Genomic DNA, 12854 nt, shown 5'->3' on the forward strand with positions numbered 1-12854 from the left:
CCTTAAATGCAAATGCAGTGCATATGATTGTGAGCCCCTCTGAGACACAGTTAAGTGACAAGACCGTATACTATGTACAGCGCTGCAGAAGGTGTCAGCACTGTATACATAATCTGCAATGCACCATTTTAAAAAAGCATGTGTTTTTTTCTGCAATCGTGTCTGGGTTACAGGCAATGGAAGCATAGGAAAATGGCATACCAAACATGGTGACTATTGTATACCAAACATGGTGCTTTGTGTGTGTGTGTGGTAGCCTCATAAAACAATGGAGGTTAAAATATCAAATTTCAGCGCTTCAAAAATTCGCATTGCAGTGATTTTAAATGGAATAGGGCCCTTCGTGTTCAAACTATACACTCCTAAGGAATAAAGTAGTGTAGATATACACAGCTTGCCCAGCACACCATGCGTCTCTCCCTTACCAACTGATGTTCTCCATTGTCCGCTGATGGCACCCTGCTGTTGTTGGCTTTAGCTGATGGAAGACCTGGAGCTGTGATGGGAAGGAAGAGAGTTATTTAACTGGTTTACAGATACTAGGATGCGTTTTTATGGTGAAGCATGCTGCAGAAGTGCAGCTGCACTGGGGCCCCTGCTTACATCACTCTGACACTGCAGCTGTCCCCACCCCTGCTTACACCTCTCTGACACTGCGGCTTTCCCCTCCCCTGCTTACACCTCTCTGACACTGCAGCTGCCTCCTCCTCTGCTTACACCTCTCTGACACTGCGGCTGCCTCCTACCGTGTTTACACCTCTCTGACACTGCAGCTGCCCCCTCCCTTGCTTACACCTATCTGACACTGCAGCTGTCCCCTCCCCTGCTTACACCTGACACTGCAGCTGTCCCCTCCCCTGCTTACACCTCTCTGACGCTGCAGCTGCCTCCTCCTCCGCTTACACCTCTCTGACACTGCAGCTTCCTCCTCCTCTGCTTACACCTCTCTGACACTGCAGCTGCCTCCTACCCTGTTTACACCTCTCTGACACAGCAGCTGCACCCTCCCCTGCTTACACCTCTCTGAAACTGCAGCTGCTCCCTCCCCTACTAACACCTCTCTACCAATGCAGCTGCCTCCTACCGTGTTTACACCGCGGCTGTCTCCTCCTTTGCTTACACCACTCTGATACTGCAGTTGCCCCATCCCCTGCTTACAACTCTCCGACACTGCAGCTGCCTCCTCCTCTGCTTACACCTCTCTGACACTGCAGCTGCCTCCTACCCTGTTTACACCTCTCTGACACTGCAGCTGCCCCCTCCCTTGCTTACACCTATCTGACACTGCAGCTGCCCCCTCCCCTGCTTACACCTATCTGACACTGCAGCTGTCCCCTCCCCTGCTTACACCTCTCTGACACTGCGGCTGTCCCCTCCCCGCTTACACCTCTGACACTGCAGCTGCCCCCTCCCCTGCTTACACCTCTGACACTGCAGCTCTCCCCTCCCCTGCTTACACCTGACACTGCAGCTGTCCCCTACCCTGCTTACACCTCTCTGACACTGCGGCTGTCCCCTCCCCGCTTACACCTCTCTGACACTGCAGCTGCCCCCTCCCCTGCTTACACCTGACACTGCAGCTGTCCTCTCCCCTGCTTACACCTGACACTGCAGCTGTCCCCTCCCCTGCTTACACCTCTCTGACACTGCAGCTGCCCCCTCCCCTGCTTACACCTCTCTGACACTGCAGCTGCCCCCTCCCCTGCTTACACCTATCTGACACTGCAGCTGTCCCCTCCCCTGCTTACACCTCTCTGACACTGCGGCTGTCCCCTCCCCGCTTACACCTCTGACACTGCAGCTGCCCCCTCCCCTGCTTACACCTCTGACACTGCAGCTCTCCCCTCCCCTGCTTACACCTGACACTGCAGCTGTCCCCTACCCTGCTTACACCTCTCTGACACTGCGGCTGTCCCCTCCCCGCTTACACCTCTCTGACACTGCAGCTGCCCCCTCCCCTGCTTACACCTGACACTGCAGCTGTCCTCTCCCCTGCTTACACCTGACACTGCAGCTGTCCCCTCCCCTGCTTACACCTCTCTGACACTGCAGCTGCCCCCTCCCCTGCTTACACCTCTCTGACACTGCAGCTGTCCCCTCCCCTGCTTACACCTCTGACACTGCAGCTGTACCCTCCCCTTCTTACACCTCTCTGACACTGCAGCTGCCTCCTCCTCCGCTTACACCTCTCTGACACTGCAGCTTCCTCCTCCTCTGCTTACACCTCTCTGACACTGCAGCTGCCTCCTACCCTGTTTACACCTCTCTGACACTGCAGCTGCGCCCTCCCCTGCTTACACCTCTCTGAAACTGCAGCTGCTCCCTCCCCTACTAACACCTCTACCAATGCAGCTGCCTCCTACCGTGTTTACACTGCGGCTGTCTCCTCCTTTGCTTACACCTCTCTGATACTGCAGTTGCCCCATCCCCTGCTTACAACTCTCCGACACTGCAGCTGCCTCCTCCTCTGCTTACACCTCTCTGACACTGCAGCTGCCTCCTACCCTGTTTACACCTCTCTGACACTGCAGCTGTCCTCTCCCCTGCTAAAACCTCTCTGACATTGCAGCTGCCTCCTCCTCTGCTTACACCTCTCTGACACTGCAGCTGTCCTCTCCCCTGTTTACACCTGACACTGCAGCTGTCTCCTCCTCTGTTTACACCTCTCTGACACTGCAGCTGTCCTCTCCCCTGTTTACACCTCTCTGACACTGCAGCTGTCTCCTCCTCTGCTTACACCTCTCTGACACTGCAGCTGCCTCCTCTTCTGCTTACACCTCTCTGACACTGCAGCTGCCTCCTCTTCTGCTTACACCTCTCTGACACTGCAGCTGTCTCATCCTCTGCTTACACCTCTCTGACACTGCAGCTGTCCCCTCCCCTGCTTACACCTCTCTGACACTGCAGCTGCCCCCTCCCCTGCTAACACCACTGACACTGCAGCTGTCCCCTCCCCTGCTTACACCTCTCTGACACTGCAGCTGCCCCCTCCCCTGCTAACACCTCTCTACCAATGCAGCTGCCTCCTACCGTGTTTACACCGCGGCTGTCCCCTCCTTTGCTTACACCTCTCTGATACTGCAGCTGCCCCATCCCCTGCTTACAACTCTCCAACACTGCAGCTGCCTCCTACCCTGTTTACACCTCTCTGACACTGCAGCTGTCCCCTCCCCTGCTAACACCTCTCTGACACTGCAGCTGCCTCCTCCTCTGCTTACACCTCTCTGACATTGCAGCTGCCCCTCCCCTGCTTACACCTCTCTGACACTGCACCTGTCGCCTACTCTGCTTACACCTCTCTCACACTGCGGCTGTCCCCTCCCCTGCTTACACCTCTCTGACACTGCAGCTGTCTCCTCCTCTGCCTACACCTCTCTGACACTGCAGCTGCCCTTTCCCCTGATAACACGTCTCTGCCACTGCAGCTGCCTCCTCCTCTGCTTACACCTCTCTGAGACTGTGGCTGCCCCCTTCTCTGCTTATACCTCTGTGCCACTGCTTATGCCTCTGCTTACACCTCTCTGAGAATGCAGCTGTCCCCTCCCCTGCTTACACCTCTCTGCCACTGCAGCTGTCCCCTCCTCTGCTTACACCTCTCTGCCACTGCAGCTGTCCCCTCCTCTGCTTACACCTCTCTGACACTGCATCAGTCTCATCCTCTGCTTACACCTCTCTGACACTGCAGCTGCCCCCTCCCCTGCTTACACCTCTCTGCCACTGCAGCTGTCCCCTCCTCTGCTTACACCTCTCTGACACTGCATCAGTCTCATCCTCTGCTTACACCTCTCTGACACTGCAGCTGCCCCCTCCCCTGCTTACACCTCTCTGCCACTGCAGCTGTCCCCTCCTCTGCTGACACCTCTCTGACACTGCAGCTGTCCCCTCCTCTGCTTACACCACTCTGACACTGCATCTGTCTCATCCTCTGCTTACACCTCTCTGACACTGCAGCTGTCCCCTCCTCTGCTTACACCACTCTGACACTGCATCTGTCTCATCCTCTGCTTACACCACTCTGACACTGCGGCTGTCCCCTCCTCTGCTGACACCTCTCTGAGACTGTGGCTGCCCCCTCTGCTTACACTTCTCTAACACTGGCTGTCACCTTGGACTGACCTGAGGGGAGGCTGGTTTTCTGTGTGACAACTTCTGGAATCCTCCAGCATCCGATATCCTCATCCCATACAGACTCTTTCCTGATTCTCTCCAGATTGCTGTAGTTGCAGTCTCTGCGGATTAGCGGCTGCACCTGGTCTAGGATTTGTTGGAATAGGAGCAGGTCCATTTCTTGCCTGCGGATGGTGACCAGGTAATCGTCTCTGTCCCGCTCAAATTCCGAGTGCAGGTCCTCTATTTCCACCTCGGCAGCTTTCAGCTGCATGACAGACCCACAAACAGAGAGAACTGCTAGTATACTGCTATAGACAACATCACAAAACTAAAAAACAAACAAAACTAGAGCAATGTGGCGTTATGGCTGAGCATGGTACAAGCGTGTCCTAGTGGGGTCCAGAGAGAAAGGCAACCTCTTCACTTTAGCTATACATTTCATGAAAGATGTTTGCGCTGTATAAATTATCAATAATAATACTAATTCCAGGAATTGTTATTCCATCTCAAAAACATTTCCAGAATGTGTACCTTACTTTCACAGGAGGTTACTAAAATGCTTGTACTTGCTCTAATCATATTACGTCTAGACTACTCTGCGGTCTACCAAAAACCAGACTGGCACCTCTCCAATCCCTACTGAACTCTGCTGCTCATCTCATCCACCTCTTCTCCCGCTCCTCTGTTGCGGCCCCTCTCTGCCAATCCCTACTGACCTCTGCTGCCATCTCATCCACCTCTCCTCCCGCTCCTCTGTTGCGGCCCCTCTCTGCCAATCCCTACTGACATCTGCTGCCATCTCATCCACCTCTCCTCCCACTCCTCTGATGCAGCCCCTCTCTGCCAGTCCCTACTGACATCTGCTGCCATCTCATCCACCTCTCCTCCCGCTCCTCTGTTGCGGCCCCTCTCTGCCAATCCCTACTGACATCTGCTGCCCATCTTATCAACCTCTCCTCCCGCTCCTCTGTTGCTGCCCCTCTCTGCCAATCCCTACTGACATCTGCTGCCATCTCATCCACCTCTCCTCCCGCTCCTCTGTTGCTGCCTCTTTCTGCCAATCCCTACTGACCTCTGCTGCCATCTCATCCACCTCTCCAGCTCCTCTGAGGCTGCCCCTCTCTGCCAATCCCTACTGACATCTGCTGCCATCTCATCCACCTCTCCTCCCGCTCCTCTGTTGCTGCCTCTTTCTGCCAATCCCTACTGACCTCTGCTGCCATCTCATCCACCTCTCCAGCTCCTCTGAGGCTGCCCCTCTCTGCCAATCCCTACTGAACTCTGCTGCTCATCTCATCCACCTCTCCTCCCACTCCTCTGATGCAGCCCCTCTCTGCCAGTCCCTACTGACCACTGCTGCCCGCCTCCTCATCCAGCTCTCCTCCGATGCTGCCTCTCTCTGCCAGTCCCTACTGACCTCTGCTGCCTGTCTCATCCACCTCTCCTCCTGCTCCTCTAATGCAGCCCCTCTCTGCCGATCCCTTCTGACCTCTGCTGTCCGCATCATCCACCTCTCCTCCCCCTCCTCATATGCAGCCTCTGTGCCGATTCCTACTGACCTCTGCTGCCCGCCTCATCCACCGTGGCCATTAGTCTCTATGAGACTAGCCACACTTCCTGCGATACGGTGGAAGTGGTTTCTATGATGCAGAGGCGAAGCAGACTCTGCAGTGCAGTGCCGATCGGTACAAGCTGCAAGCATTTGCAATGGAGTCTATTGTTGCAGTGGTGTTGTGGCATGCGTGTGCCGATAGGGCAAGAAACAGTGACGTACTTCCTATCCAGCATGGAGCACGTCACTATTTGGGGGCGGAGCTATGCATATTACCCTGTTGACGCACTCTGCTGCAGGGTTATGTGCAAGTGGAAATGGTGCGGTGCGACGATCCTGCCCCGGACTCTTGCCATGCGGAAATCACACAGCACCATATGTGATATTAGCCTCAAACGTACCCTCATTATACACCTGTTCAGAAAAGCCAAAAATTTGCTATAGGTAGCATTGGGGGCTCACTGCCTCATCCACTAACCCCTGTGTCTCTTTCCGTAATGTCTCCACCCTCTACATTGTAAGCTCACAAGCGCAGGGACCTCCTCCTAGTGTGTCTGATTCTGATCATATGAACATGTACCACCCGGAAGTAGAGGATGGAGGGGGTCACTCTATACACAGGAGGTGTGGGGTATAGCATCCCCGGTGGTACAGGATAGAGGGGGTCACTCTATACACAGGAGGTGTGGGGTATAGCACCCCCCGGAGGTACAGAACAGAGGGGGTCACTCTATACACAGGAGGTGTGGGGTATAGCCCCCCCGGTGGTACAGGATAGAGGGGGTCAATCTATACACAGGAGGTGTGGGGTATAGCCCCCCCGGTGGTACAGGATAGAGGGAGTCACTCTATACACAGGAGGTGTGGGATATAGCACCCCCCGGAGGTACAGAATAGAGGGGGTCACTCTATACACAGGAGGTGTGGGGTATAGCACCCCCCGGAGGTACAGAATAGAGGGGGTCACTCTATACACAGGAGGTGTGGGGTATAGCACCCCCTGGTGGTACAGGATAGAGGGGGTCACTCTATACACAGGAGGTGTGGGGTATAGCACCACCGGAGGTACAGGATAGAGGGGGTCACTCTATACACAGGAGGTGTGGGGTATAGCACCCCTGGAGGTACAGGATAGAGGGGGTCACTCTATACACAGGAGGAGTGGGGTATAGCACCCCCCGGTGGTACAGGATAGAGGGGGTCACTCTATACACAGGAGGAGTGGGGTATAGCACCCCCTGGAGGTACAGGATAGAGGGGGTCACTCTATACACAGGAGGTGTGGGGTATAGCACCCCCTGGTGGTACAGGATAGAGGGGGTCACTCTATACATAGGAGGTGTGGGGTTCGTAAAATATAGATCACCTTTTTCTGGAGCTTCTCTATATGCTTGCTCTTGACCTGCAGCTCATCCTGGATGGACTCGTATACATTCAGCAGTATCATGTCCCCGCTGTCCTCGTCTATGTTCTGCAGTGCCGCAACCAGCTCGTTCTTACGTTCGTCCGCATATCGCTTCCTGCGCTTGTGCTTCTCTTTCAGGTCTTTATTTTTGGACTGTTCTCCCCCCACAACCTGCTTTTCCAGCATCTGTAACCTGTGAGGAAGAAGAGGCCCTGTCATTAGCAGGTGTACATGAAGCGGACTCGCGCATGCGCAGTATGAATGGAACTTCTCAGAGACACATTAGTTCTGAAGGATACCTGAGGAGTACCAAAGAGCTATGCAACCTGGCGGGTCCAAATCTTTAACCATTGGTGGTGCTGGAACAATAGGGTGGAGCGAGGGGTGAGAAGGCTCCATGACAACCAGAGCTTCCCTCTACACAGGTGACTATCTAACCGGAATGCAAACTGAAATTTGCCTTCCTTAACACAGAAGGTATTTGCGATTATTCAGGTTGGGGTGAGCATGAATTATATCATTACATTTGATACAGAATTGCGATTGATTGGCTGTGCGACTCATCTTTGTTGAGGGTCGGGATTTCTCCCTTCTTGGATTACTAGGTACTGGTTTTGCTTCCCGTGTGTCAGCACGCCACGAAGATGAAGGGATTAAAAGCATTGATACTTACCTTGGGCTTCCTCCATCCCCCTTCAGGCCAAAGGCTCCCTCGCGGTCTCTCCGTGCTGCTTGGATTGTCCATTAGCTGCCCCGGTAACTTGGCTCAGTCACACATTGCACGGCTCCAGTCACACTCCCATGGCCAAGTGCGTTTTGCGCGACTGAGCCTTGTTACCGGGATGGCTAATGGACAATCCAAGCAGCACGGGGAGACTGCGAGGGAGCCCTTGGCCTGGAGGGGGGGATGGAGGAAGGCCAAGGTAAGTATCAATGCTTTTAGTCCCTTCGCCTCAGGTACACTTTAATAGAGGTTTCCCCTTTTCTGTCTATATTCATAGTCCTATATTTCTGTCCTGTGAGGTTCCTGCACTTGAAACGGGTGTCCATGCTGACCTGGCAAGTACTTCCTGCGGACTGACAGAGCGAGTGGCGTCCTCTGGTGGTAGCAGCATGTTTGAGGCAGAGTCTGAGTTGAGGTTCTCCCTTTTCACAGAGCGCAGATGTACGGCCACCTGTGCTGGAGCTGCTTCAGCCTGGGGGTTGCCAACAAAATAAACAGCGTTAATGAAAAGATGGGCTCTCCGGATTCATGTGTGAAAACAGTGTGCTGACTTGTATCTAAATAAAAATACTGTAATCGTGATTTGAGAGATCGTGTTTTAGGCCTCTTCCATATGAACAGATGAAGGGCTAAATTCACTTCCTGTCCGTGGCTCTCCTGCACTGGCTGGGCACTTGCTAGCGCTCTGTATCAGCACTGGACAGATAGCTTCTCCATGGAGTCACATCTGAGTACGGCAGCAGCCATGTTCAGACGCAACTTTTCCGCTGCCATTCGTGGGTGGCAGACGGGACGCTGAACTGTCCGACAAGTGTGCAGTCCAGCTTCCCGCCTGAAAAAGGCCTTATATAAGTTAGGTCAAGTTTACGTGAGCTGATTTTCACTTCCGTTGTGACCCAATGATCCAATTAAATGATCAGAGAGAATCGGAAGAAAAGATATCTGTAGACCAGGGGTGTAAAACTCAATCAAGTAAGGGGCCAAAATATAGAACACTGTGAAAGTCACGGGCCAAATTGCTTAAGATTTAACAATGATTGAACAAATGAAGTGGTGTAACTATAGCGACCCTGGGAGGCCTGGCAACAAGCTCCCCACCTTTCTGCAGAGTAGCATATTAACTGCTGCAGTGCTGCTTTGGGTCTCCTCTAATCTTCCTGACATACACATGCCCTTTGTGTTTCTGATGCTGAACCAGAATAATTACCATAAAAGTGGGTTTCCTGAATTTACTGCATTCTACTATATTTCACTACGGCGCCTCTTTAACCACTTGAGTACCAGAAGTCTCTGGCCCCTTAACCTTTTCCAGGCCACTTGTGGCTGTTCCAGCCTGATGCGGCGTAGGATCTATGCCGCCCGCCGTTACCGCTCCACGACACGATCGTGCGCACCGGAGAGGGGAGATTAAGCTGTCATATGACAGCTGGCATCTCCCCTCAGTGATCATCAGCCATCGCGTATGGCTGCTGTTCACGTGATCACTACGATTGCCGGCGGATCGTAGTGATCACAAGTAACAGCTGTGGCGGTAGGGGGGAAATAAGAGGATCCACTCACCTCCCTGCCGTTCCCGCGACAATAGGTGCTCCCCACTGCTCTTGCCGACATCTCTGCTCCTTCTGACGTCAGCGCCGGGTCCCGGCTTGATGACATCATCAAGCCGCGACCCGGAACGGAGCGGCAGTAGGAGCAGAGATGCCGGCCGGAGCAGAGGGGTCCACTGCCGCCCATTGTTGGAGCCTGGAAGGTGAGTGAAGGCTGCTGCGCACAGGGGGGCCACCTGGCCACCATGGGGACACGCAGCCCAGCAGAACTTGGGATCCGGCTGCCTGACCCCCCAAACGCGTGCCCTCCTTCCTCCCGTGCAAAAATGCCTGGTCCTTAAGGGGGGTTATGCGGCCGGTCCAAAAATGGTTAAGGACCACAGAGTACTGGTACAAAAAACAGGGCTCACTGACCTCACACCGCATGGAGCTGTACCTCTCACCATTCGCGCTGCTCTCCCATCGCTGAAGACTACTCCCTCTGCTCTCACTATGACAACAGGGCTCCATGAGCCGATTTCATTGGCTCCTGACCATGTGATCACTGTGAGTAAATGAGATTGGTGGTAGCAGTGGGTCCGTGTGACACGGCAATTGAAATCTACGCCCTGGCAGGGAAAACAGGTCCCAAACAGGGCGTAGATTTCAATAATTGCGGTCCGGAAGCGGTTAATGTAGCAGCAGTGATCAGCATTTTATTGTCAATAAAAGCCCTTCCACAGCCGGAGCTGACACCAGAGGAACAAAGCTATATATATATATATATATATATATACTTGTACTGGAATGGAATATAGAGACAATGTGTGTACAATATAACTCTATGTATATAAGGCTGCATTCTCTTACCTGGACCCCCACACCTTCTGCTTCCGGCCCTGCTGCCTCCGCAGTCAAACCGCCATCTGTAACCAGCGAATCATAATTATTTCATTGCTACTGGTAGTCTAATTACTGTAGTCATTCTTTTCTATAGCTATATAAATCAGTTTATTACATTATTCAGCTTTTTGAGTTCTTTATTACTGATGTATTCAGACTTGGCCACCACTAGCAGTCGTCTGCGTGTGAATGCATTTCTGCTAGACGCCATACACACACAGATTCCTGTGCTGAAAGAAGATCTGTCCCTGTCTATGACAATTACAACAATGACATGCACTGCTGTCGAGCTGCAAGCACTCATGCTGGCGATCACGTTATCTTAGGCCAGCCATAGGATTTAAACACAAACGACAGGAGAACCACACACAATGCAATCTCAGATAGGTAGCAATGAAACATCTCTTGGGAATGTCTTAAAGGGGAACTGAAGAGAGAGGTATATGGAGGCTGTCATGTTTATTTCCTTTTAATCAATACCAGTTGCCTGGCAGCCCTGCTGGTCTATTTCTCTGCAGTAGTATCTGATTAAAACCAGAAACAAGCATGCAGCTAGTCTTGTCAGATCAGACTTATAAGTCTGAACCGCTGAAACACCTGATCTGCTGCATGCTTGTTCAGGGGCTATGGCTAATAGTATTAGAGGCAGAGGATCAGCAGGGCTGCCAGGCAACTGGTATTGTCTAAAAGGAAATAAACATGACAGCCTCCATAAACCTCTCTTCAGTTCCCCTTTAATATCTAGCCAACCTACTTTGACCAACCTACAATTACTGTATATCACAATATTGACTGTCGCTTTGGCTACCTAGTTTATTTCTTTCCGTCGCTGATCATTTCTCTAATTTGCAAAATACCATATGCATGTACTTGTTGCTTTTAACATGGTTGTACTTTTGCATTGCAATAAAGATTGTTATAAAGGACTGGTTCACACTGGCGTCTGCCCGGCTTTCTGTGTTGTTGCGTTTGGTGGCGTTGCGGCGGCTACGCGTTCGGGCTTTCAGCAGCCTTCACGTAGTTTTCGGATGCGGTCAGCATTTTTCTTCCCCTAGGGGAAACATTACCCGTGGGGGTTAACTGCCCCAGGGTGCTACATGTAGTGTCCAGGGTCGCCTTGAATGCCAGGGAAAATCGGGACCTGAACGCCGGTAAAAGCCTGGTACAAACGCTCCCATTCACTTGAATGGGAGCGTTTAACACCAAGTCCCGAACGCTGGTGGTAAACGCTCCGCAGACGTCCGTCTGAACCAGCCCAAAATCTTTGGCTGTGAAGCTTATTTCGGCACGCGGCTCTCAAAGCCGAGCGCGAAACTGGGAGCCCCATAGCAGCAATGCTATGCTGAACGCCCCGCGTAGCGGTAAGGCTGCCAGACCCCGAATTACATCTCCCTCTGAGTTGCGACAACTCGGAGGGGGAATAGTTCTTAACACCGCCTCGGAGTTTAGAGGCAGCAGGGAGAGCCGTCATTCGTCTCTCACCGTGCAAACTGAGCGGCGTCGAAACAATATGCACCCAAAGCAAGGGGCTCTATGGAGCCAGGAGTTCTGGACTCAGAGGTTGCTTCTCAGAAATAGCTACACCACCATGTACTGCAGAATCTGTGGCAGACCGAAAACACCAAAATGTTTTAATGCTGCTTTTAGATGTAAACATTTAGACGTTAAAGTCGCACGTTAGAAAATGTTCCAACGCAGACTAACGCACAGCAATACAAAGTCTGTGCAACATTCACAGTGCACACGTTGTGTTTGTGTGTAACGTGTAGCGTTATTAGAAAGTGCTGCATGCTGTGCGTTATACACGTTATTAGCTGTGTTAGACTGTTTGCACATGCTCAGTAATGACTTTTCATTTCATTGCCTGTATGCTCTACTGTATGCCACGATAACGGGGCATTAAATTGCGCTGCAACTTTTTGGGGCCGTTGTAATTTGCGTTGCGACTTTAACGTCTCAACAAAATGCAACATCCTACTGTGAAAGAGAGCTTAAACTGTAAAAGAATCCATTATTTCTCCTGGGACACAAGTTGTTTCTTTACAGCTATTCTCTACGAAATCTGTATGAATGTATTGTATCATCAACTGTGTCAAACAGACAGACTGGGACCCAGTCTGTTTCAGACACACTTTGGAATTGTCTGTGATTCCAAAAGCGCTATGCTAATGAAAGTTAATTGAGGTGATTTCACAAGAGCAATTGCAATTTCCCCAAATCTGCAATTGCAGGTATTGCAGCATTTTTGGTGCGATTGCCCTTCATTAGGACCTGAACTCTTGCACAGGAGAGAAGGAAAACAGAGAAATGATCCCTGTATGTATTTAGAGAGTTTAGCCTGTCTTATTCCCCCTCATCTGTGACTAATCACAACAGTAATTTGATCTCTCAGATGTATCAGCTGGCTGCCTCAGCAGAGAAGCTTATTTGTAAACACAGGAAGTGAATCCTATGTCTGCTTCTGTGAAAGCAGGAAGTAGACACTGCGGATTGAATGCAGACTTTATATCATCTCTAACAAAGAAATGTTCTTCTTTTAGGCTGCTTTCCCATTGGGACATTACAGGCGCACGTTAGAGCAGCCTGTAATGCAGCCCACCGCACAGTAATGAAAAATCAATGTGCTGTTCACAG

General features: G+C 51.9%; 1 protein-coding gene and 1 long non-coding RNA gene across 4 annotated transcripts in view; one reads left to right on the plus strand and one right to left on the minus strand.

Annotated features, from left to right (window-relative positions):
* LOC137521860 (uncharacterized) overlaps window positions 1–12854 on the plus strand; it is a 128707-nt gene that overhangs the window by 26756 nt on the left and 89097 nt on the right. The gene's annotated exons all lie outside the window — the stretch shown is intronic.
* Window positions 1–12854, minus strand: part of KIF17 (kinesin family member 17) — a 68643-nt gene that overhangs the window by 9388 nt on the left and 46401 nt on the right. For both annotated transcript variants that reach the window (XM_068241680.1, XM_068241679.1), the window contains exons 9-13: window positions 10188–10243; window positions 8124–8263; window positions 7029–7260; window positions 4117–4375; window positions 426–496 (exon numbers count right to left, since the gene is read on the minus strand). In XM_068241680.1, coding sequence (XP_068097781.1) covers window positions 426–496; window positions 4117–4375; window positions 7029–7260; window positions 8124–8263; window positions 10188–10243 — 758 coding nt within the window. The remainder of the gene's footprint in view (window positions 1–425; window positions 497–4116; window positions 4376–7028; window positions 7261–8123; window positions 8264–10187; window positions 10244–12854) is intronic.

This window comes from Hyperolius riggenbachi, chromosome 6, assembly GCF_040937935.1.
Source record: "Hyperolius riggenbachi isolate aHypRig1 chromosome 6, aHypRig1.pri, whole genome shotgun sequence".
Taxonomy (NCBI): domain Eukaryota; kingdom Metazoa; phylum Chordata; class Amphibia; order Anura; family Hyperoliidae; genus Hyperolius; species Hyperolius riggenbachi.